Source organism: Pelodiscus sinensis, chromosome 3, assembly GCF_049634645.1.
Source record: "Pelodiscus sinensis isolate JC-2024 chromosome 3, ASM4963464v1, whole genome shotgun sequence".
In the NCBI taxonomy this organism is placed as follows: domain Eukaryota; kingdom Metazoa; phylum Chordata; order Testudines; family Trionychidae; genus Pelodiscus; species Pelodiscus sinensis.
Window position 1 is genome coordinate 90,718,786 of NC_134713.1, and position 27,534 is coordinate 90,746,319.

General features: G+C 40.7%; 1 protein-coding gene across 1 annotated transcript in view; it reads right to left on the minus strand.

Moving 5' to 3' along the window:
• Positions 1 to 8,199: 8,199 nt before the first annotated feature.
• Positions 8,200 to 27,534, minus strand: part of MTCL3 (MTCL family member 3) — a 41,752-nt gene continuing 22,417 nt past the window's right edge. Inside the window, exons 6-7 of the mRNA XM_075924129.1 lie at positions 11,209 to 11,280; positions 8,200 to 10,515 (exon numbers count right to left, since the gene is read on the minus strand). Coding sequence (XP_075780244.1) covers positions 9,277 to 10,515; positions 11,209 to 11,280 — 1,311 coding nt within the window. The 3' untranslated portion in view covers positions 8,200 to 9,276. The remainder of the gene's footprint in view (positions 10,516 to 11,208; positions 11,281 to 27,534) is intronic.

Here is a 27,534-nt window from a genome sequence, read left to right on the forward strand (position 1 = left end):
TTTCTCTGGTTGTATTCAAAGAAAAAATACATTCAGAGTCTGCCCTTGTGGGAAATCTGCGAAGGCCAGAGAATGAGCTAAAATGTTCATTTTTTTTTTACAGTGCTACCATACTGTTGAACATTTGACAGTATCTTCAGTGATGCCAAATGATTAAAAAATAATCACAAGATAAAAAAGTAATTGCAATTCATTATAGTTTTAATTTTGCTTTTAAACAATTACAGAATATGAATTTAAAATTATAAATCTTTTTGGATTTTTCTCTGCTTTCAAATATATTGATTTCAATTACAACACAGAATACAAAGTGTACAGAGCTAATGTTACACTACTATTTTTATTACAAATATTTTCACTGTAAAAAGACTAAAAATAGTATTTTTCAGTTCATCTAATAAGAGTACTGTAGTGCAATCTCTTTATCGTGCACTTGCAGTTTCAAAAATGTAAATTTTTTTAACATAACTGCATTCAAAACCAAAAATATATAAAGCTTGAGCTTATAAGTCCACTCAGTCTTATTTCTTGTTCAGCCAAAGAAGGTAACAAAGTGAAATTTCTTAAGATAGCTATAGTACTTGACCCAAGGTTTAAGTATCTGAAGTGCCTTCCAAACATTGAGAGGGATGAATTGTGGGACATGCTGTCAGAAGTCCTAAAAGTAAAAGAGCTACACTCTGCAGAAACTACAGAACTTACACCATCAAAAAAGAAAATTCCCCTTCTCTTAGTGGTATCTGACTCAAATGATGAAAATGAATGTGTGTCACTGTGCACTGCTTTGGGTTGTTATTTAGCAGACTCCACCATCAGCATGGAAGCAGGCCCTCTAGAATGGTGGAAGTAGGAAAGGGCATTAGAATATTTGTATATCTGGCATATAAATGCCTTACAATGCCGGCTACAACAGTGCCATGTGAACACCCGTTCCCATCAGGTGACAATATAAAGAAAAGGCTGGTGGCATTATCTCCTGTAAATGTAACTAAACTTGTCTGGCTTAGTAATTGGCTGAACAAGAAGTAGGACTGAATGGACTTCTGGGCGCTGAAGCTTTGCATTGTTTTGTTTTTGAATGCAGTTATGTTTAAAAATGTAACTTTCGTAAGCTGCACTTTCAACCACTGACAAAGTGATTCCTATGTAAACTTTTAAAGTGAATGGGTGTCCTTTGAGGTGAAATTTAGTACATAAAGGTAGAGGATGATGATGATGTTAACCATGAAAACCACATTTTAATAACATCTAAATCTAAGCATAAAAGTTATACAATCCTGTTAACCAATATTAATTCTTACTTTCATAAAACAGGTTCCCTTCCATGCCTATTTTTTTTGTCTCATTTGAACAAAATGTCTATTTTAATTCAGCCAGACCTAACTCAATCTACACCAGTCTGGAATTTAGTGAGCAATGAAGAGCATTTCCTTAGGATACATATGTACTTAAAATACTACAGCAGTACAGCTGTGCCCCTGCAGTGCTGCTGTTGGCATAGGCATTGTCTACACAGGAGAGATTCTGCCATCAGCACCAGTAACCCATCTTTCTGGGATGTGGTTGATGAAAGAATTCTGCTGTTGACTTAACACTGTCTACACTGGGGGTGAGGAATGCGGAATGCACCTTTGCTATAATTCCCTTTATAATAACAAACCTTCAGCTAAAATTAACCCGGTTCCTCCTTCACCACCACTGCAGCTACAGCTACAGCAGAGCTGGAGGCAGTGGCAGATCAGCCATTGGGCCAATGGGGGCCCGTGTCCAGGGGCCCCAGAAAAATGAGCACCTCCAGGTCCCAACCCTGCTCCCCCAGCTCTGTTCACTCTGGGGGTGGAGAGGTTTTGTCATTAACATCCAGCATTTCCCCCCCCCCCCCCCCCCCCAGCATGTTTCGGATCATGAGGAGCAAAGAGGGTGGAGCAGCTTTCCTCCTGTGCTCTGGGTCCTGCCTCGGCAGCTGGACATGGACTCCTGGGTCCTAGTGCTTGCCTATTTCCTGGGGGCAGAGCAAGGGAGGTGGGGTGAGGAGACCGGAAGAAGACAGGAAAGGGAATGGGAAAGAGAAAGGGATATGGGAATGGTTGGAGGGCAGCAGAAGCCCAGCATGTAACATTCCCTGGGCAGCATTGCTGCAGCAGCCTGTGCCAGAGAGATTGCCAGCAGCAGTTGAGGCTCTCCCTTATGTTGTCCTGTCCCCCTGAGCACCAGCAGACCAAGCATGCCTGTAAATTGGAGAACACCCGTAAGTGGAGGGGACTGGCTTCTGAGTCTGTATGTGCCTGCACATGCACTCACAATACAATGGATCAAACTGTGCGTATAGCCCCAGGTCTGGAGGAACTGTAGCTCCCTGCAGTAGCCTCAGGCCTTGGGGAGCGATGCTGGGCCATAGCAGGACGGCAGAGCTCTAGTCCTGGGGCTGCAGTGGGGTGGGGGGAGGAAGGGGAGAATGGAGCAAGGCTGTGGGGCAACAGTGTGCAGGGGCAGAACAAGGCTGTCCATGTGTGAAACAGGGTGGTGTGGAAAGGGGCAGAACGGAGGTGGGTGGAACTGTGCCTGGGACCACAGCCATCAGGGAGGGAACAGAGGCAGGACTGAAAGCAGAATGGGCAGTGAGGAGACCCCTGCTTGCTCTGGCTGAGGGCCCAACAAAATTCTTAATCTGCCACTGGCTGGAGGAGCTGTTAGCTATCCTCCCTCCCTTCCCCGACAGGAGCAGGGCTGTTTTGCTATAGCCCACGGCAGCAAATGGCTTCAATTCCAACAGGTTCATTATAATGAGACTGTACTGTATAGCTACGTCTCTCAGCAGTGTGGATTTTTCACTCACCTCTTCCCTGCACAACCCTCGAGAGATGTAGTCATACCAATGTAAATTACTACTGTAGACAAGGGCATGGCCTACAGAGTTCCACTCTGTGAATCCTCTTGTTCAACACAGATACAAGGCCTCTACGAAGATTGTGAGATGATTTGGTTTGCAGGACTATATGCTACATAGATGATATTTAGCTCTACTCAGCTGATGTAAATCAGCTGAGCTCTGCTGAAGTTCATGGAACATGGACTTTGGTCCACTTTCTCAATGCCTAACTTAGAGCACTGAAAGAGTTAAACTCAGTTCAGAAAAAGCGGGTGTGATCTTGTCAGACAAGAGAAGGTACCTTGATAAACTGAAGAGGTTACAAATTCTCTGTCCTATACAAGGGTATTCCCACCTCTTGATTCAGATATCACAATTTCATAGTATTATTGGACCTATCACTGCTGCTGAACTCCAAGACAGAAGCAAATCACTGCAAATACCTTCAACAGATGAATTAAAGCTGTTCTATGTGAATGATTTGCTGTAATAGGGATACTAAAAATTAATTTTTGTAAAGCTTACAACCCCTGAAGAAATTCAGTCATATTGTTTACAGAAAGAATGCTGGACCACTATAAATTAATAAACATATTGCACCAGAATATAACTTTACAGGAACATAAATATACACTAATCAAGATAATTGAGAGTTAACCCAGATTTCACACCATAGAAATCTGAGTGGCTCCACTGACTTCAAAAGAATCACTCTGGATTTAAATTTGGGTGACGGAATTGAGAATAAGGCCCTTATCAGATACTTTTATTAAATAAAAGATACAGAAGCATATGTGTTAAAGTCCACATGTCCAGCATTCCAGGCTCAGATTTGAATTTTCCTCTTCTATTGATTGAATCATTAACATTTAAAAATGACAAACTGATCTTTCCCTCAAGAGAGATTTAAAAATCAACAAAAATCCCTTTTGTGCTAAAATTCTCATATGACTAGCTTTAGCTTGGAGATATTTTTTAATTGTTCTAGTACAACACTCTGGAAAAAGGCACTTAGTGGTGAGAAATCTCAATGATTAGAGGCAGGGAATGAGGAAAAAGCAAGGGCTTTCTTCTTCAGTGACCTTTCTGTGAATAAGAAAAGTCACCAAGCAATAAGTGCATGTCCCTTTGAGGATTATGTGCATTCCTTTTGGGGGGAAATGATGTATCCATAGCAATCCTAACCCTGCTAGTCTCTGATAGATGGAATGATCCCTTGGGCAACTGGACATAAATTAGGGAAGCCTTCAGGGTCCCCTGATTTACTCCAGGGACCATCCTTTCCCAGAATCTGAGCAACACAAAGACAGTTTAAGATCACTTTTTCTAGCACTACTCTGGCAAGTCCTCTCAGGTTCTGAGAACCTGAGTCTACTCACCCATCTGTGTCCTTATGTGTTGCTCATTACCATAGCATGTGCGCACCTTTCAATAATTTAAAATAGCAAAGGCAGTATCTTTTGTTTTCTTCACTAAAGATAGCAGTACATTTCTTAACAAAATTATAGTTGGGAGGATTTTGATTTTTGATTTTGTTTTATGATATGTGAGAAGAGCTTTTTGAGAGAAAGCTCAATCAAAGAAATGAGGTCTTTTTTTTAATTCAGTGAAGTTACTACTTTCTTAGCTCCTGTAGAATGAATTCCAATACTGAGGTTCAAGCGCCTATAAAAGTTGAGTTTCTAACCCTCAAAGGCATGCTTTCAATCAGCGGGGGCCAATCCCCTGGAAGTTTCTGAATACTAGGACAAAGGCACTGACCTGGATTTTATTAATTTGGGAACATGTGCAGAGAACAGAGCACTGCTGTGACAGGCCATGGCAACCTATGTTGTTAAGCAGAAAGGCTGATGCACTTTATACTAGCGGAGGCTTTTTTTTCAGGATGTATGTTTTCATTCCTAGCTATACTTAGCTGTGATGAGCATTCTTGAAAATCAGAAGTGCATGGGGTTAGTCTAACTTCAGTACCAGACAAACTGGTTGAAACTATAATAAAAAACCTACTTGTCAGACACATAGATGAACATAATTTGTTGGGGGAACATCAACATGGTTTCTGTAAAAGGAAATCATGCCTTACTAATCTACTAGAGTTCTTTGAGGGGTTCAACAAGGGGGATACAGTGGGTATAGTATACCTAGATTTCAAGAAAACCTTTGACAAAGCTCCTCACCAAAGGCTCTTGAGTAAAGTAAGTTGTCATGAGGGAAGGTCTTCTCATGGACTGATAATTGGTTAAAAGATAAAAAACAAAGGATATGAATAAATGGTCACTTTTCAGAATGGAGAGAAGAAACTAGAGGCATCCCGCAGAGCTCTGTACTGGGACCAGTCCTATTGAACATATTCATAAATGATTTGGAGAATGTGGAAAACAATGAGGGGCAAAATTTGCAGATGATACTAAACTGCTCAAGACTTAAATCCAAAGCAGACCGTGAAAAGCTTCAAAAGGATCTCACAAAACTAAGTGAATGGGCAACACAATGCAGATGAATTTTATTGTTGACAAATGCAAAGTAATGCACATTGGAAAACAATTCCAACTACATGTGCAAAACGATGGGACTAAATTAGCTGTTGCCACTCAAGAGAGAGATCTTGGAAGACAACATGGATAGTTCTCTGAAAACATCCACTGAATGTGCAGCAGCAGTCAAAAAAGCAAACAGAATGTTTAAGAACGATTAAAAAAGGGATAGAAAATAAGACAGAGAATATTTTATTGACTCCCAGTCTATATAAATCCATGGTACGCCCACATCTTGAATACTGCATGCAAATGTGGTCGCCTCATTTCAAAAAAGTTATCTTGGTATTGGAAAAAGTACAGAAAACGGCAACAAAAATGATTAGGGGGTTAAAACAACTTGATATAAGGAGAGATTAATAAGAATGGGACTTTTTAGCTTAGAAAAGAGAAGAGTAAGGGGGAATATGATAGAGATCTATAAAATCATGGCCGCTGTGAAGAAAGTAAATAAGGAAAAGTTATTTACTTGCTCCCACATCACAAGAACTAGGGATTATTCAATGAAATCAACTGACAGCAGGTTTAAAACAAACAAAAGGAAGTATTTCTTCACATAACGCACAGTCAACCTGTGGAACTCCTGGCCAGACGATGTTATGAAGGTCAGGACTTCAACAGGGTTAAAAAAGAGCAAGATAAATTCAGGGAGGATAGGTCCATCAATGGTTATTAGCTAGGATGAGCAGGAATAGTGTCTCTAGCTTGTTTGTCAGAAGTTAGGAATGGGCTACAGGGGACACATCACTTGATAGTTACCTGTTGTGTTAATTCTCTCTGGGGCACCTGGCATTGGCCACTGGATAAAGCTAGTGTGCTGATCAATAATAGGCCTGTGGGACAGACCAGGTGAACGTTGCACAGTTTTTCTATTCCTATGTCACCTCTCAACCTAAGTTTTTCACACCAAATTGTACCATTCTAATTTTGACACCTCCTCTCTCAAATCACCATTCAACAGAAATAACAAGGAGCTCAAACAGGATAGCACATAAAATTCCCTCCATAAGCCTGAACCTTAAAACTGCTAAGCATCCACAACTTTCAGCAATGTCAAAGGAAACTCTGGATATTCATCCCCGCTCAGGAGAATACAATACGTGTGAGGAAGACTAAATGCAAAGCTCTTGTTATTATCATTTGGATTTGAGTGTCAAACACCATTATCAAATGAGTCCACCATCACACAATTTGTACAAAAGCAATGAAAAACAATTGTAACAAACACTGGAATTGATTTTACTGTTCACTTGGGACTGCAATACAAATATTTTGAAATAAAGAAAACAAAATACAGCTATCAATTCTAATCAGTACAAAATTAATACATGCTAGCTACATTGATTTAATTTTCTCAAGAATATTTTTATTATAAAAAGTATAAAACAATTTTCTTAATACAAAATTTAAAAAACCTATTTTCTGTTAGCTTACCTGGAATACCTTGGGGAGCGAAATTCTTATTCAACTGGGTGGCTTTTTTAGGTTTTGTTTGCTTTTTGTTTTTGTTTCACTTTGTTTTGTTCTTTTTTTTTTTTTTTTCCAAACAAGTAGTCTTCAGTGTTTTTACAGCAGTGGCTACTACAGAAACTATATCTCTTGCACTTCTTATCTTGGAGGGTGGACAAAATGAACAAACTGAAAATAATACTACAATGAACATTAAATGATTAAAGGTTTACAGTACAAAAAATAGCGTAAAAAGGAAGACAAGTTTAAATATTGTTGTGTAAGAAAGGGATGAAAATAACACAAGGATGAGAATAAGTAAAATGATAGGCTGGAACATCTGGGAAAGTAAATACAAAGACACAGAGAACAGATAATTAATAAAAAAGAAAGCTCAACATTTCAACAGAATAATCAGTGAAACAGGACTTAATCCTGTATGTGCTGATCTCTCATTTGCTTCAATGGGAGGTCTGCATACAGAATGCCGGCAAGGACACATCCCCAAATTGCTGAGTTAAATACTGTATTTGGTTTTTCTGTTTTAGAAAATATTAAGTTATCAATTACTCTTCCAAAGTACAAGTGCCATCCTTCACATGCTCCATGCACAGGTCTCCTTTTAAGTTAATCGGAGTTCTACATGTGCAGAGCAATTGGCTAGTGGCAGAACCATTGAAAAGGATCTGCGGGCTATAGTGGATCACAAAATGAAGATGAGTCAATAGTGTGATGCAGCTGTGAGTAAGGCTAATATCATTCTTGGATATATTAACAGGAGTAAGACATGGGAAGTAATTGTCCTACTCTATTTGGCACTGGTGAGGCCTCAACTGGAGGACTGGCCAGTTCTTGGTGCCACACTTTAGGAAAGTTGTAGACAAACTGGAGAGTGTCTAGAGGAGAGCAACATAAACAGTAAAAAGTTTAGAAACTGATCTATGAGGAAAGATGTAAAAAACTGGGCATGCTTAGTCCTGAGAAAAGAATATGGGGAGGGACAAAGGTGGGGACCTAATAGCCTACTTTAATTATGCTAAGGGCTGTTATAAAGAAGACTGTGATAATCTCCATGTCTATTGAACAAGTAGTAATGGGTTTAATCTGCAACAATGGAGATTTAGGGTTGATATCGGGACACAAATTTCAAGGGAGGTTGTGGAATCCCCATCATTAGATTTTTTAGGAACAGATTGGACAAATAGCTGTCAGCCATGGTCTAGGTTTACTTGGTCCTGCCTTAGCGCAAGGAGTTGGACATAACTTTTTGAAGTCCTTCCAGCCCTACATTTTTATGATTCTATGATTATAAATGCCAGATCAAGCCATAGTCTGGATGAGAATATGATATAATGTCCTTTCCTTCTATAAAAAGATGCAATCACTTTGATTTTATGCAGCGCACTTATAGAACAGTAAATAATTGTGTCTGCCACTTTGTGATACAAGGGAACAAACACTCGAATTACCCAGCATACAAATAAGAAATCACAGCTTTTAGCTTCACATGACTACAATTCTGACTGTAAGGCTACAAATACTGTAAAAATTAATAAGAGACTTTTTATGAAATCTGGAGAATTTTAGAACCAATAGCAATATTTGTAGTTGTTCATGTTAAGATAAGAGTAGTTAAACCTTATTCTTCAAGGCATGAGATGATAGTCACAGGGGTCAGGCATGAATTATCTCCCTGAATTCAGCATGGCAAAAATTGCACATAATATGGAGAAGTTTTGTTGTTTCCTGTTTCTTTTTTTATTCTTTTTCTTGCACTACGGCATAAGTTCGAGTCACTCTAGATGCAGTGAGCCATGTTTCGTTTGCCACTTAATCAGCTAAAGCTAGTGCTATATTCTATTCTACAGTTTGTTTTTGGTCATCACCAATGTTCCTGCTCATCTTTTCCATCCAGGTGCAGATTTTATTCCATCCATGTGTGAAATAATTGCTGTGTGTATCGAGGCATGTGTGAATGTGCACCACCGTAGAAACACAATACCTGGCTGTTGGCACTCTGATAATCAGCTGGGCAGCATTTGAATTTCTCCTGAGTGGCTGCACAAATACACAGTTTACAGGAAGCACTGGTCATCACCTAGATAACACTTATATTGCACTCCATTAGTGCACTACCACTATTGGTGATATCAGTATAGTGCTGACAAACACTGCCCCTAACCCAGAATGTTCCATCTACCACAATAATAGTAGCTACAGAATTTTGTTTGTTTATTTTTTAATGTTCAGGTGCCCAGTTCTACAAACCCCTTCCTTACTTGAGTAGTCATTACTCATATGAGTAGCCTCATTGACGTCATTAGGGGACCATGTGATGGACTGGGCAATGTAAAATTAAATCATAGCTATTTAGACCACAGATTTTACTCACCAGATAATAACTGCAATGCTTTGTAGATCAAATTAGAGGCTTAAACTATTTGGCAGTGTCTTTTTACCTCTAGGCTGTAATAAGTAAAAAACTACCTGACTCACTGACAAAGGTTCATCTGCATTTCGGTCATCTGATGATTTTGGAACTTCTAGTCTGTCGATGAAAGTCTGGAGTTCTTTCCTAAATGCCTTCATTTGCGCATTGATTCGATAAAGAAGCTCATGCTCACGAATCCTACTACCATCATCTTCTTCATCCATCAGTCCAAACAGATCCCCATTGGCCACATAAATTCTTGCCTCCGTTATGATGGTACTCGTATCAGAAATCAGGCGATCTATTGTCTTGCCCAATCGCTCAGCTTCGGAGCGGATGTCCTTCATCTGCTGTCGATCTGTGAAGTTCTTCTGCCATCCAGCTGGTGTAGGATAAAAAGACCGAGTGGGAGTCAGGCACCGGATGTTGCGTACCTCCTCAGAGTCACTTTCCCCTCCAATGGGACCTTCCCTTTTGCGGTGGGGAGGGCGAGAATCATCATCACTTTCTTTTTTCCCTGCATCACTTTCAGCATCACTGTCTCTGGGGCTGCCCCGGATCCCAAGGTGAGAGGCCAAATCATACCGCTGCATGTTGGACATTAACACTCTGTTTTCATACTGAAGTTGCATGACTTTTCCACTGAGTTCATTGATTTGCATTCGGGCAGCTTTTAGCTCTTCTTGCAGTGCTTCTGTCTTGGCACTATCATGGTGCCTCGAGCTCTCATGGGTGCCAGACTTGTATTTGTATTTATTTAGCTCTGTTGTGATGCGCTTGTTTTGTTCCTCCAGGTCAGCCAAGTTTCTCCTCAGCAATTCTGTCTCATCTTCTACTAGCTGCAAATGCTGCCGTAACTCTGAGAGAGATTCATTCTGTTCCCCCAGGAGGGGGTTTGCTGTTCCTGAGAAATCATCTCCTCTTAAATCATCAAGCTCTGCTTTCAGTCCCCTATTTTCTACTTCCAGTTCAACTATTTTCCTTCCAAGGATATTGGCTTCTTCCTCTACAAGTCTCAGTCTAAGCTTGAGCTCTGCTTCTCTTGTGGTAGGTGGTCCTCCAGCTTCACCTTTTGGTAAGGGACTGTCTAGATCCCCATAAAATGATCTATATTTTTGAAGCTCATGTTCAAATCTGTCTTTCTCCTTATCAATTTTCGCCATTTTTTTCCTCATAAGGGCAGCTTCTTCTTTAACAAACTGCAACTGACATTTCAGATCTTCATTGTCCTCCTTTAAAAAAAACATTTTTTTACATCAACAAAGAAAGCACTACTTGAAATGAAACACAGCTTGAAATTAAAAGGTTAACAATAAAAGCAACCTAACTTCTGAAGTTAAAATATGACTACAGCAACTATTTTTCTATATCTGAAGACCAAAAAAGCCTTCTTTCTTTGCTATGAAAGTCTGCACCGTTATGAGAAAGCCTACATTTTCAGCAGCCTTTCATGAAAGAATGAGATTTTTATTGGCTCATGATGTATGGAAAGAGAAGAAAGAGTGAGATGACACTTTTTAAGCTTTGGTAACCAAAAGGCTACAAAAACAAAATTGAAAGTCAGTCAAATAAGGCAACATACCCATAAAAGACTCTCAAAGTCAGCACCCAAAGGACCAAGTCCTCGAGTCTTGATTCAGATACAACTCTTGTTGACTGTAATGGGAGTTTTGCCTTTCACCTGGATCCTACAAGCTGGAGCTGACCCCATGCAGAGCCCTACTGCAGTCAGTGTACATGTCTACTTGTACTCTCCTTAGTAAGGGACTGGGCTTGTTGTCAAGCTGAGAGACAAGGCCCAAGGCCCCTATATACCATATAGCAGTATGACGTAGATTAAACATCAAAACTAGTAACAAAACCGAAGGGCCAGATCCTCAGTTCATGGAAATTGCCATAGCTCCACGGCTGTTATTTCAACATACCTCAGTGGGTGTCTGCTGTGACTTTTTTTCTGATTTTTGCAAGTCTTTGCTCCCTCTTCTTTTCAATGACAGCTACAAAAAAAAAAAAAAAAAAAAAAAAGAGAGAGAGAGAGAGATACATTAAACATATCACTAGCCATGAATCTAATTCAGTCCCATTTTCCAACACATACCAAGTCACATAGAATTATTTGGTCTGCTTCTTCTAATTTCTGTAATATCACAAACAAGGGAAATAATTCTTAAATAACACAACAGAAATGGCAAAGTAAAACAGCAGTCATTGTTAATTGCATTTTCAATATTCAAACATCAAACAACAAATCCCTACAACATCCTTATGAGGCAGGTTTAACAAACGTATCATAATCCATATTATACAGAAGGGGTAAACTGAGAAGGGGTTGAAATCCTGGCTCTATTGAAGTCAATGAAGTTCTGCCATTAACGTCAATGGGGATTTCACCTGGGGAGCTTATGTGATTCATGCTTAAGGCCAAAGAAGGAATCAAAAACAGGCAATTCCCAATTATCAGGAAATTAGGCTTCCCTACTTTCAATAAAAATGTGTTACAAAAAAGTTTAATGCTAGAGCTGGTGATATAATTTGTTATTAATCAATTATCAGATGAGTTTAGTCCTCTTTTCTGTTCAGAATTTGTTTGCAAACCTATCCTTATGTGTATGAATGTATTAGTCACAGGTATTAACAAAATTGTCTAGCAGCCCAATTTTCAAGTAGTAGAGTGTTTGCAAATGGTTCACTATTCCTAGACTACCACGAATCACTGAAGTCACATGGTGCAGAGTCAAGGTTGATATAGTTAGGTTGATGCAGTATCAGTGCATTGCTTATGTCGACTGTTATTGGCTTTCAAGAACCATCCCACAACCCCCGCTTCTTCCCCAACCCCCACACACAGACAGTACTATTGATACAAACGCTCCTGGTGAGGACTGACACCAAGAGCAAATGTAGACACGCACAAGCAATGTAATTACTTCAGCAACTGTATGATGATGTAAGTTAGGTTGATTTAATTCTGAAGTGAAGAAATGTCTTAAGTAATAGCTAGACCATACCTGACAGGTGTCTGAGTAACCTATTATTAAAATCTTCCAATGATGGAGATTCCACAATCCCACTAAGTAATTTCTTCTAGTTATTAATCCCCCTTCCAATTAAGAATTTTTTGCTAATGTCTAATCTAAAACATTTTTGCTTCAGTTTAAGGCTATTACATGTTGTCCTCAGTGGTTAAGAAGCACAATTTATCACACACATCTTTAAATCAACGTTTTACACCCTTAACATATTTTTTTTTTGTGATCACTATAACCCCAGACCCTTTTCTGCAGATTCCTTCCTAGGTAGTCATTTCTCATTTTGCATGTGTGCAACTAATTATTCTTTCCTACATGAAGTTCTTTGCATTTGTCCTTATTGAATTTCATCCTATTTACTTCAGATCATGTCTCCAGTTTGTCAAGAATTCTAAACCTATCCTACAAAGGGCTTTTAATTACTGCCAGCTTGGTATCACCCATAAACTCTATATACATATTCTTTATCTAAATAATTTACAAAGATATTGAACAGAACCAGACACAGAACAGATTCCTGTGGCACCCCACTCATTATGGTTCACATTCATGGTGGAAGTGCATTTATAATTACTAAGTATGCTTTTCTAAATAATTGTGCACCACCAGCAGTTCAAAACTGTATTTCTCAAGTTTTTTCACGAGAAGGTCATGTGGGAGACTATCAAGTGAAGATATATCACATTTTCTGCTTCCCCCTTCCCACAAAGCATGTTACCTTGTCAAAAAAGATATTAAGTTAGTTCTACATGATTTGTTCTTGACAAATCCATGTAGATAGTGACTTATCACCTTATTTTCCTCACTGTGCTTACTAATTAATTGTTTCAATATTTACTTCATTATCTTTCTGAGTATGAAAGTTAAGCTGATTGGCTTATAACTCTCTGGGTTGTCCTTATTCTACTTTTTATAGCTATATACTACATTTGCCCTTTTCCAGTCCTCATAGATCTCTCACTTCCTCCATGAGTTGTCAAAGATAATCACTAATGGCTCAGCGATCTCTTCAGCCAGTTTGTTAAGTATTCTAGGATGTAGTTCATCACATCCTGCTGAATGGAGGACATCTAACTTGTTATTTTCCTTTATTTGCCACAGAACTTATGCCACTGACACCGGTATTCACTATGTTTTGTCATCCAGTCACTTTTTGGTGACAACAGAAACAAAAAGCATTTTATACTTTGGCCACAGCTATGGGGATTTTTTTGTTATTATCTCCCCCTGCCCATTGAGGAGTTATATATAACTAATGGGTCGCATCTTGGATTGTGCACTGGCTGTTTTGCTCTGCCCCAGCAGGTTAAAGTATACATTGAACACAAAGAGCAGGTCGAGCTGGCCTTATGAATATTGTCCCAGGCTGGGGAATCTTTGGACAGCACTGCCAGGTGTCCGATATTCTACCAGACAGTCCAGTTTTTGGGCCCTCTGTCTGGTAAAAAAAAATCCAGAAAATACCGGAAATGTGTAATGTCCGGTATTTCCTGGATTTCTGGCTGGGTGCCGGACGGAAGCCTGGCGGGGGCTGGGGGGGAGTGGCTGGGAGGCGGGGCGCAATCAGCTCTGGAAGCACTGCGTTTGATGCCTTGGGGAGGAGGAGAAGCCCTGTCCCTGCAGATGGACTCACTCGCGCTTCTCCAGACCATGCGCATGACTGACAGTGCCCCGGGATCTGCATGTGCCTGGGTCAGTCCCGCTCCCCCTGAGCCTTCCCGACCAGCTCCACTGCCCCCGACCCCCTCCCAGCTACCCCTTCTTTCTGGCGGCCGGTTCTTCTCCTCCCGATCTCCCCTGGCCAGCCGTGCTGCCCCCGCCCCCGCTGCAGATCCTCTGGCCAGTCATGCTGCCCCCGCCCCCAAACCCCCATCTCCCCCGGCCAGCCGCGCTGCCCCCGCCCCCCCACCCCCAACCCTCCCATCTCCTGCAGCCAGCCGCACTGCCCCTGCTCCTCATCCCGGCCAGCCCCCCCATCAAGTGTGTCTGGCATTTTATCTAAACCTACCTGGTAACCCTAGCACACAGAGACCTTAAACAACTCCTATGCCATGCCTCCTCTTATACACAAGTGCAGGAGGTGTGACTGGGAGAAAGTAGGGATGGCCAACACAACCTTGGTGATCTCTGACTATTAGAAATATCTGTTGGGGCTTCCAGGTAAACTGAGGCTGCTCTGAGTTACGTTAGAGACCATTTAGCTCCCCAGACATCTCAGAAATTAGAAAAGCATAAAGATTATTTCAGTTCAGCCAGGTCACCCACACATGCATGGTCCTGAGCTAAGAATCTAGTCCAATAAATAGTGAACAGTCTTGTCTGTGAATAGGTGCCTTTGTTTGCATATGAATATATGAGTATTCATATAAAATACTCCCTACATGTTATGTGAACAAAAACTTGTTCATGTGAACGCATGCAAATAGTGGGCTAAGAGAGTTGTGAATATGAGCATACCAAGTGTTCTAAATTTGAATATATGTCTACATTTATGCTTTTTCAGTATTTCGCCAACCCTCGTTAAAACTGCTATAAATAAATTTGTGTAAATTCCTTTATAAAGTTCATTCTTGGATGCATTTAACTTATAACAATGGATCAGTACATTGTACACTGCAAACCTGTGCATCACTCTACCTGTAAATCACATTCATTCACTACACCGTGACAGCAGTCCTCATAGAAAATGCACGTAGTGCCACGTAGCAAAATTAAAGGCAATGACAATTAAATGCCAAAGGCAAACTAGAAACTAGCCCAAAGGCTAGTTTAGGGGATCAAGGTTCAGGGGTCCAGTATGAGCCAATTACAGAACCAAGAATGAGTCATGCAGTCCAGATCAGGATATAGGGCCAAAATTCAGAGGGGAGAGTGGGCAGGCTAAGAACTGGCATTGTACTTTGGAACCACCTCTTGCAGGAACACTAAGGCAGATGATCAAGTTGGCGGATTCAAGGATGGATAAAGTTCTAAACCTTAAGAGGTTCAGCTTCACTTTGTTTTATCAACGGAAAGGAACTTTGGAATTAGTCCTTCCAAGCAAACAAATCACATCACTACTGGAAACCTTCACAAACAAATCCTTGCCAATGCTGCCCAGTGATAAAACACAAAGAGTACTTCATCCCCTAATCTCATCTTTTCTGCCTCCCAGAGCTCATAACCTCTCCAGATATACTGAAGTTCTGAAGTGCTGAGCTCCAACTTCTCCACTAAGTGCCCCAACCCCTAAAGATAAAGGCCGTCGGAAAAAAAAGTTCACCCAAAAACCCTCATATGATTTTTTCAGGTTTGAGAAGAGCTATAGACATGTTCACTCTTGTTTCAATTTTTTAACAAACACTGAAATCATTTTTGATAGCCAGGATACTAACATTTGAACAACAATTCAGTCCGCTCTTCTCAAATTTTAACTATACCCAAAGCTCATATCCTGTACCAAAAAGAAGCAGCTGTTCAGCAGCACACAGCAACAGTATATTTTATAGCAGAAAGCAACAAAGAACACCACATATGCAATTAAAATGGGAAGAGTGATTTGGGTAGCTAGACTGTGTCCAAATGGAATCTGGGTGGGGTACCATGGTTAACAGTCACTCTCCTATGAAAAGTACCATGGGGAATTCAATGACCACGGGAAGTGAAGGCCTCAGTTTTATATCTCCTCAGAACACAGGAACAGCTCTACTGGGGCAGATCAAAGGTCTATTTAGCTCAGTATCCTGTCTTCCAACAGTGATCAATGCCAGATGTCTCAGAGACAGTGAACGGAACAGTCAATCATCAAGTGATCCAAATCCGATCTCTTCAAAACACAGTGCCCTCTAACAGCATGTCAGAGCATTAATCCATTACTGACACTGAAGAGAAAATATCCACTGCCTATCAAATACTATATCCTGGCTACATCACCTTAACAATAAATTCTTCTACAGGATTTTTCAATGGGATAGACAGCACTTTATAATGTCCACACATACCTGCTATCATTTTATCTTCAAGCCCTTCACATTTCGTACTTAAAAAAAAAAACATTGATCGTATTTTCAATGTCTGCAATTATCCTCTGCTGTTAACAGATATTTTAATTAATGGAAACTGAACTTAAGATAATTGGGGACTGAATAAAAAACACTGGACAAACTAAAATGTTCTCCTCCTCAATGGATTCTGATTCCTCACGTAATATTTATTTGGGCCCCAAATGGAAGGAGAAGGAACCACCTGAGAGAGGCACTTCAAGGTAACAGAGTAATGTTTTGAGTCAGGAGCTTTGGGTGAGAGGAGATGGGATGGGATTGAAAGAAGTAAGAGAAAACACAAAAGAGCAAAGAAGATAAAGTAAAAATAAATTTAAGATCAAGACAAATAAAAATCAATAGTAGAGACTCTTGGAGCCTGATTTTCAGACTATGATCTCCATTTGGCTCACTGTATTCATATGTCTTATGTATGCACTTTTGGTGCACTAACACCTGACAAGATAGATTATAGAGTCTGTCATTTTCATGTGCAGAATTTTCATGTGCAAGAACTACTTGACCACACATTAACTCCTTTGGGAGTTATTTATTTCTCTACTTGTCTCCTTTTCCTTTGGCTGGATGATAACAAGATGCAATGCAGCAGCATCCAAATAACACCTCTAACTGCTTGTCAACTGCAGCAATGTTACACAAAACTAAAATCATTTAAAAAAATCTACCATGGTATTTAACAATGATGATAAAAATATGACATACTACATAAATAACTGATTTAGTGTGAAGATCAAATTAGTATACTTTGATGTTTTTAAATGTGTTTGTCAGACAGGTTTACAGTGAAAATTGATTAAGAATATTTCCAGAATATTTGATGAAACAAATTATGTATCTGAAGTGGAAAAGATTGAGAGAGATCGTTTGCCAAATGTGTCTACCCCGAGGTTTTTAGGGAATTCTCCCACTAGCAATTAGCAACTCCACCAGCGTTAATAACAGTGGAAGCATAACCTGGCTCTTCATGTTTCTACAACATTTTAAAAGTAACCCTGCTCAGAGCAAATCTAGAGGACATGGAGAGAACTAGACCAGAGCAGCCAAAGACAACCATGTGAGGAACTACCATCACACAGAGGAATCTCCGTGGGAGGCATAGGGCTGATACAAAAGCTCCTACTTCACTCCAGGCCCCATCCTGAGCTTAGGGTTGCCAGATGGTTTAAACTAAAAAACACCTACCCTCACCCCCCCAAAAAAAACACCGGGGAAAAAATTCAGTTGAGGAAAAGAAAAGGGGGAGACCAGAGTTATGACGCAAAAAAATAAAAAACAATAAAAAAACAGCGTGGCCCCTTTAAGAAATGCCTTTGAGGCTTTTTGGCCCTAACATGCTGCCGACAGCCATCCGTCATCTTGTCTTCCTGCTCCGGGCCAGACAGCTCACTTACGGAACCAGGCAAGCACCCAGTATTTTCGCCTCCTGGCCAGGAAAACATCAGAAAATACCAGACATTTTAGTTGTCTGGGATTTTCTGCATTTTTTTTTTTACCGGACAGGAGGTGAAAATACCGGACTGCCTGGGTCAATACCGGACACCTGGCGACCCTACCTGAGCTAGCAGAGGTGTTATGGCCAGGGAAAAGGAAATGTGGTGCTCTTACACCTAATTGATCCTTGGCTGCTCTAATAACTTCTTGGAGCCACTGGAAGATAGAACTGGCTTTTAGCCACCTTTGCATTCCCCAATATTGGTACCTCCGGGTACCATGCTGGTCTCTAGGCTGCTCTAAATTACACTTACTTACTGCCCAGGCATTAGGTTAGAACTGGGGAGGGGCAAGGAGAGTGCCTGGCCCTGTGGGAGGGGAGAGGGATTGGGTTAGAGAGGGGGTAGGGGTTTCTGACTCTGGCGGAGAGGAGGGGCATTGGGTTAGAGCGGGGGGGAGAGGGTGGACAGAGGGCTGGGAGTGCCTGGCTCTGGGAGAGGGGACAGGGTTACAGCGGGAGGGGGCTGGGGGTACCTGGCTCTGGGGGAGGGGTGGGGCATTGGGTTAGAGCGGGGATGGGGGAGGTGGTTGAAGCACCATAAACTCAAAGTCTTCATGGATGCAGAATAAGGCAGTCAACACAGATGTCATATTTAAATTCCAGGGCAAAAAAGGAATCAGCATGTACCTGGTTTCTTTAAATAAAATTCAAAGGCTATTGTTTGCCAGGCTGAAGCAATTATTCTGAGATATGAGTCTCTCCCTTATTGTTTTTGAACCTCTCATATTCGCAGTCTGGGACAGACCTGAATTTTTAGAACTATAAAAAAGCCATAAACTTCACAAGTGAAAAAAAAAATGAGGAAACCATACCTGAGATCAACAAGCTGGAGTGAAGCAGGCACTTCAAATTCTGTTAATTTACTTCTCAGTTCAGTTTAATTTTAAAAAACTCAAAGGACAGAATAGGGCAGTAGTGTTAAATTTAAAATACATGATGGGGATGCTTATATTTAGTGTGAGAATATTACTGTATTTTTAAACTTTTGGTGTTTTTTTAAAATTTGATGTTTGTTCCTTGTCAAGTTCTCTGAAGATCTATGGACTGGCCATGAATTTTTTAAGTGACTAGAGACCTTTTTATTGGTTTTTGTCCAAAATGTCCTGTAATGTTATTTTTATCACTACATTTTGTATAAATATATCGATCTATCTTTCTATATATAGACATATAAAAATAAATATATAATATTTGGCTATTCGTACTCTGTCCACCACTATTTTGGCTCTTCATCTCTAACTGGTTGGCCACCCCTGCCCTAGAAGGATATGGAAAGCAATCCACTTTCACCAGTAAGAGATAAATAGTTCAATGTAATCATTTCAACTAGTTAAAGCCAATACCAGCCAATACCACACTTCAGAAGAGGGGGAACTGGGTTCCATCAGCGATTTACATTTTTTCACATGAGCTTTGTTTTAAGTGACTGGGCCAGTAAAGAACCCAAAACTAAGGCTTCACTCATAAAATAAGCTAAGATAGCAGTGCAGACACAAACATTCTAGCATTAGTGGAAATGAAATAATACACCAACACCTAGCATACTTTCATTTGCATTTATATCTGCTTTCTCATGAACTGAAGAAAATCTCGGGGAAATGAGACATGAAACTCAGCGTTGCAAAGCTCTGTACATAAACTGGCCATGCATCTGATCCAATCCTGCTTCCTGCTGTTTATGCACTTTCTGATTGAGCAGAGTTCAGCACAGTGGTGAAAAAGGACATGTCCCTTGTAACTAACACCAAACTTTTCAAATCATTAAGCATGGATGTTGATTAAATTCAAAGAAAGTTACATTTAGCCATACTCAGCTGGGCCAGATTAAGGTAGAAGGTCACCACCACGAATACAGTCCCATAATCCTGGAATGCACAGGCAAGTCTCAGAGTGCAGTGACTCCTCTGAACTGATATGCCTGGCTCAGGGTGCTTGGTAAAGCAGACACTAATTTAAACTTGTTTCCTTGTGCTCCCCCAGTGTGTCTGTTGGATCTACCTTTTGTCTCTCATTTTAAAGTGTAAGATCTGCAGGATAGAGACTATCTTTCTTTTGTTTGTATACTCCCTTGCACAGTGAAGTCCAGGTCCATCACCAAGTCCTCAAGTGTACTAGATGCTACGTCAGCACAAACCAAACCACTACCACCAACAACGGAAGCAGCAGCTGGCACTGCTCCTCCGTTAATCAGATTTTGGTCCTTGAATGACAATTATAAAGCTAGGAAAATTAAGCACTTCTACCAGGAATACAAAGGGTCTCCCTCCTCACTGCTGCTATCCATACATAGATCTTATCCTGTCTTCTTATAATAAAGGCACAAAGCAGGCTATTTAAAACGTATCAAAAGAAATGAAAAGCAGAACCAACATGTCAGATTCACTGTTTTTGTCAGAAAGAAAGTACATAAACTGTAGTTATAACATCTCAATCAAGGGGCCAGAGAACTATAAAATAATCATAGGGAAAGAAAGGAAAAATACTAATGCAGCAAAAATGTACACACCAATTTTGGCCCATCCAAAACTGTGGAAATGGGAGTAAGCATTGGATAGAAGCATTCTTTAAAAATCAGGTCCTTCAAAAGAATACAATGCATCTTGGAAAGCTATACCAGTCAAAGGTACAAGTGAAGAAGTCAAGAGAGACATCTACACCATTAGAATCCATTCAAGAGGATGAAAAATCCTTTGAGAAACAATTGTTATGGGCAAATTCTACAATCTGCACTTAAATACATGAGCTATGTAAAGTGACTTCTCTGTAAAAGGAGGGAAGAAATCTTTTCTCTTGTCTTTCGTGGAACAGCAGGAATCCCACTGTGTAAGACTAATACAGACTCAGAGATGCAAAATTCTGTTTTATCCAAACTACACAGGATGGTTGAACGATGAATTTGTGTAGCTGTGGATCCAATGACCTTGCAGTCACTCAAAAAGAACAATACAGTATGCTCTATATTTGTATAGCACTAAGAAGCCCAGTCTACACTGGGGTCCCTGGGTATTACTATCATTATGCAAATACATACATAATAAAATAAATAAATAATAATAATGGGAAAGATGCCGTTCCAGGAAACGGTGTTCCATGGCTTCCTACAGGACATGTGCATACACACAAACACACAGGAGAACTGCCTTAGATCCACTGTGTTCAGATTCAATTGGAGATATGTTGCTAGCTCTTCCAGTTGTCTGCAGGCCTCCACACAAGGCACCTAAATCCTACAGTGCTAGCAACTGGATCTAGATAATTTTCCACAAACTGAACAAATATAAAGTACAGAGAGACTTTGGAGGAGGCGATCTTCATAAGTTTTGTTTGCTCAGTGAATGTCCCTTTATTTGTTTCTCTTTATTTTCTATTTTAATTTGGGATTTTAAAAACACAGTCTGCTGAACTTCAAGCCACAGTACTTCTCTGGCCTAACAGCAACATTCTAGATAGGCCTGGTAGGGTTGCCAGATGGTTTCAACAAAAATACCGGACACACTTGACATTACATCACAATCTACATTACATCTTATTTAGAAAATACCGAACATTTATATTTTCTCAATTTGTTTCTCGAACAGAAAGCTCAAATACTGGACTGTCTGGTTCAAAACCAGACACCAAGCATCCCTAAGGCCCGGATACGAATCCTTGCTTGTCCCTGCTGTACCTGACATCTGGACAGAGGGAAACTCCTTATCATGTGGGAACTGAAAAGAATTAGGCCTTACTTCTTGATTCAGCCTTCCATGCTATACACAAGGGAACATTCTACTTTCCCATGGAGTCATCTCTCTCCTGAATTGACAGCAATAATCTCCCACCTATCACATGATGCTAAGAAGGAGCTGGCTCGCTCCCCCCCCTCCAAGTCTTCACTGTTGTCTGTGTTTGGTTTGGGGAAAATTGATCTGGAAAGCTAACAGCTTTGCAAAGATGCTAAGAATATTTTTTATCATATAACTAAAAGGAATAAAAAAATGTTGGTCTAGTGACATGCAAATACTCCCACATGTTTTAAGTTAATAAAGACAGTGAGTCTTTCTCTACAGCAATAGTGGGCAGTTTGTCCTGCTGCAACAGTGTGGTCCTGCCACTAGCCAATAAAGTTACTTCAGAGAAAAACAGAGGTTGGTAGCTACTGGCACAGAAAGTCCAGGGGGTATGATACAGAAGAATGGAGTACAGTCAGGTGCAAAAGGATGTCATAGTAATCCTCACCGCCTTGCCTTGTGCAAAGCAGATGCGTATTAGCTGTCCTACTTTCAGGAGCCTGAAGGATAAACTAAGATACCATGTAAAGATGCAGTAGAATGGAGGGGGAGGGGCGTGGTGGGCTGCTCCCGGGTAACGAGTTAACCGGGGGATACTTACTGGATAACCGGTTACCCATTCACATCCCTAATGACAAGCCATACTAATGGGAGAGGGATCCCAGATACACTCCCAACATAGCTACTGCATGTGACATAGCTAGATTGGTATCACTAACAAGTTATAATATCCAGACACAGATAGGTTGAGGCCACACTTGGGGAAACACCAAACAGACAGCATATCCCAGCCAGTCACTGTGAGTAAAAACTGAAACCAATGGTACATCTGAACAAGATTCAGAATTGTGCTGCTACCCAAAAAACTGCATCCTCCACAATGTACTGTGCCCTGAAAGTCATGTTATTTTACTTGCTGTATTAAAGGCCCGGTCTGAGAGTGTGCATACCACTTGTGCCTCATAACAGGCTATTCTTGTAAATTCTTTTTTAAAAACATAAATAGACCAGGATTGAATGCCCACCACCTGTCAATGAGAACCAGCTCCTGTTCGTGAAACTTTGTTAATTCCACAACAGAGACTGCAGCAGAGCATGCAGACACTACTCATAAGTACTCAGCGTACAACACAAATAATTGCGCATGCACGTGGATGTACATTGTGACACCAGGTACATACTGTTAACTTGCCTGCGCTATATAATTCCCCCTTCTGCATTAAGTATACAGATTTGCAGTAGCTGTCCTAAAAGATAACAGATGAACCAAGACAACCAGAGAAAGAGGTTAGCATAAAACCTATGTGCTATGTTCACTTCACACCTTAGGTGGTCATCATACATCTACTTTTCACTGTACATGGTGCACTAAAAGGGAGACACATTAGTGGCCATTCAACAAGTAACTATTTTCCCCATTGGTCTGGTAAATGGTATGTGCCTGCCACATCACTGGACTTGAGTCTGTCACTCCTCAGGGGAATGCCCTAACCATTGGGCTATGGGATATTTTGGTGTGGCTATCCTTCCATCTCGCCTTCTGAACCTGCTCCACTGTGTATGAATAATTAAATATGCATTGGGTCAAAGAGTGAGAATGACCCTATAGTCTGACTGTTAGGGCACTGAGATGAGAGGTGTGAAACCCAAATTAAATCCCTGTTCCACATTAGGTAGAGGGGGAATTGAAGCAGGATCTTCCACTTCCCAGGTGATTACACTTACCACAAGCTAAAGGGTAAAAGGAGGCTTTTGCACCCCTGATTTGTGTGGAATTGGGCATGCATTGGTGTTTCTTACAAGAAATGGCTTAAGCACTGAACACCAGGAGATGGTTCATGGCTGTGAATCTCAAGCAAAACAGGCACCTTAGAGGGGAAGAGCTCAGGTGTTCCCTGTTCAACTTGCTGGCTTTTGTGGGTCCCACTCATAGGCACCTGTCTCTCCCCCTTCACTGCACAGGAAGCCTAAGTGCCAAAATGAGGCTGTGGATTCCACTGTGGTGTGCACTCATGGCTGGACTAAGTATTTTCTAGACCATTCTTGAGAGGTGTTTGTCTAACCAGCTCTTAAAAATCTTCAACAATGGAAATTCCACAACCTCACTCAGCAATTTATTCCAGTGATTAACCACCCCGAGAGTTAACAAGTCACCTCAAAGTCAAGTGTTGCAACACATAAGCCTCTTTGTGGATTTAGCCTGCTATCTCTACCTATAGGTTTATCCAATGCCCAGAATAATGGGGTGCCAATCCTGAACTGAGCTTGTGACCTCTACAGTTATACCAAAAATTACCGGTAACAGTAAACAAAAAACAACAAAGGCCCCGCTCCAAATGGAAACTAACCCTTCCAGTATGTCTGTGCCTGCATGCCATCACAGTTCTTTGAAGAGTTCTTTGAAGGGGTTAACAAACATGCAGACAAGGGGGATCCAGTAGATATAGTATACGTAGATTTTCAGAAAGTCTTTGACAAGGTCCCTCACCAAAGGCTCTTGTATAAATTACATGGCCATGGGATAAGAGGGAAGGTCCTTTCTTGGATTGAGAACTGGTTAAAAGCCAGGAAACAAAGGGTAGGAATAAATGGTAAATTTTTAGATTGGAGAGGGGTAACTAGTGGTGTCCCCCAAGGGTCAGTCCTGGGACCAATCCTTTTCAACTTATTCATAAATGATCTGGAGAAAGGGGTAAGCAGTGAGGTGGTAAAGTTTGCAGATGATACAAAACTGTTTAAGATAGTCAAGACAGAAGCAGATTGTGAAGGACTCCAAGAAGATCTCACCAAACTGAGTGATTGGGCAACAAAATGGCAAATGAAATTTAATGTGGATAAGTGTAAAGTAATGCACATCGGGGAAAATAACCCCAACTATATGTACAGTATGATGGGGGTTAATTTGGCTACGACAAATCAGGAAAGAGATCTTGGAGTTATCGAGGACAGTTCTCTGAAAACTTCCACACAGTGTGCAGCGGCAGGCAAAAAGGCAAATAGGATGCTAGGAACTATTAAGAAAGGGATAGAAAATAAGACCCAGAAATATCTTACTGCCCCTGTATAAAACTATGGTACTCCCACATCTTGAATTCTGTGTACAGATGTGGTCTCCTCACCTCAAAAAAGATATTTTTACCTTGGAAAGGGTTCAGAAAAGGGCAACTAAAATGATTAGGGGTTTGGAATGGGTCCCATATGAGGAGAGGTTAAAGAGACTGGGACTTTTCAGTTTAGAAAAGAGGAGACTGAGGGGGGATATCATAGAGGTATATAAAATCATGAGTGGTGTGGAGAGGGCCGATAAAGAAAAGTTATTTATTAGTTCCCTAAATAGAAGAACTAGAGGACACCAAATGAAATTAATGGGTAGCAGGTTTAAAACTAATAAAAGGAAGTTCTTCTTCACACAGTGTGTAGTCAACCTGTGGAACAACTTGCCAGAGGAGGCTGTGAAGGCTAGGACTATAATAGAGTTTAAAGAGAAGCTAGATAATTTCATGGAGGTTAGGTCCATAAAAGGCTATTAGCCAGGGGATAAAATGGTGTCCTTGGCCTCTGTTTGTCAGAGGCTGGAGAGGGATGGCAGGAGACAAATCGCTTGATCATTGTCTTCGGTCCACCCTCTCTGGGGTACCTGGTGCTGGCCACTGTCGGCAGACAGGATACTGGGCTAGATGGACCTATGGTCTAACCCAGTACGGCCGTTCTTATGTTCTTATGTATCACAGCAACATTTCAGTTCAAAATAGAACCTAGCACATTGCTTTTAGTGTACTGTCTTTAATAAATCACTGGAAATCGAAACTGCTAGGAACCAATAAAAAGGGTTACTCAGCTCTGTAACACCACTCTTGGTAATTAGCTTTCCGTGATGGCCATCTTCAGTCACACCTGTGCCTGTTACGGGCAACAGTGATGGGAGCAGGTGCATGGCACATATCATGTAAATATAATCACTCATCTATCACTAAACAAGCAGGTGATTGGATCCATAACATGAATTGATGGATCCAAAACATGAACTTGTATTATTAATTCATTAATACAATGATACAACTATGATCCAGGCAATATAGAAAGATTATCCACAGCTTTCTCAAACATATCTGAGTATGTGCTGTCACCACTACTGATGGGAAATTTTTCACTTAATATAGTAAAGCATCTCCACAGAAATAAAGACTTTTTTTTAAAAAATGGTCCAATAGGTTAAACAACTTTTGTTATTCCCTGTCAATGGATGCGGTGCTTGGCACTCTGATTACCAAATATTAAAAGGACCTAGTTCTAATAAGACACTGAAACTGTCAGAGTTTTCTGGCTATTGATGTAGTGAATACTGTGACAAGCAGAAAACAAGCCTCTATCTGGCAACAAACAAACACCAGAAATCCTGCCTGTAGCCACATACCCCACCTCCCCCAACCAAAGCAGATTCTGCTGAAAGGTCTGACCAATCACTGAACATAGCAAACACCACAGCTGTGCTGCACTATGATGGAAACCCAAGGTATTCCTATACAGCAAAGAAAAATCTGTGTCTGTTTCTTACCAGCAACTCAGGCTTGCAGGGCTTGGACTCTGGGGTTCTTTCATCACTGTGTAGACTTCTGGACTCGGGCTGGAGCCTGGGACTCTGCAGGATGGGAGGGCCCCAAAGTCCAGGCTCCAGCCTGAAGTTATACAACCCCACAGCCTGAGCCCCATGTGCCCAAGTCAGCTGGCATGGGCCAGCCACAGGTTTTTCTTTGCTGTGTGACATACCCCCAAAGGCTCTGTAGTGTTCAATGACATACACTACAGATACATAATTCCACTGCATATACTCAAGCACAATGCCATAAAAGCAGAAGGGTGGCCTGTGTCATGTAGTTCTGCACTCAGTGTCACTAGTACCGTTCATAAATAAAATCAGAAGTGAATGGTGAATTGCTTAGAAGGAACAGCTATCATGCTAGTAATGAATGTGGGATCACTACAGAGTTGTATGCACAATTCTGTATAATTACTTATATGCACTATTATACTACAGCCTAATCAGAGAAGCTGCTTTGCATGCAACATTCACCATCGATACCTGCATTATCTATTCTCTCTCACACCCCATGAAAGAGAGGAAAAAAAAGAAAAGAAAGTCAGATAAGATATTCACTTATGCTGATTTGTATTCCTTAGCACATTCACACAGAAATAGCTACCTCACACAAAACACAGTCACTGTGGTTGCAGACCACTTTACACCAAGCTCTGTGCATCAGAGAAACTGCCATATTTGTAGAATGGTACTTTCCTCTGTGTGTTGGCTCTGACAAAAGTTGGCTTGTATAATGTGTCCACAGTGATACTGTAGTATCTCTAACAGATATAATCTGCTCCTCCTCCTACAGAACAGAGGCCTACTCCCTGAAAGGTGCAAAACGAGTCACTAACACTGTGGACCCCAGAGTACATCCCAACTAAAAAGCCCCATTATTATTATGTCTTTGTCATACTTCACAAACTCTTGTTTTTATTGCATACATTGGATAATCAATGCAACTTACATTATCATTTGTGTGCAAAGGAACCTAGAAATGGTGTTAACTCACCTTTGAAAAGGAGATGTTTTTCAGCAACTAGAAAGAGAGGACTAAGATTTCTGCACTGGCCAAAGACTCAAACAGTCATCACAAAGGCAGAGACCCTTTCAAGAATAGCACATTCTACCATGTCACTATGTTCTGATACATTTGGCAATAGTTTATTGAGAATGAGAATGTTTGGTCCAAACAGCTTATCTAATTTTGAAAGCAGAGTGTAACTTACTAATAGTGGTTAGCAACCTAAAAGAGGGTCATTGTGAGAGAGCTACAAATGAGCAAGTTGTTGATCTGCTATACCATTACCATAGTATTTCCTTTATATAATAGTCAGAACT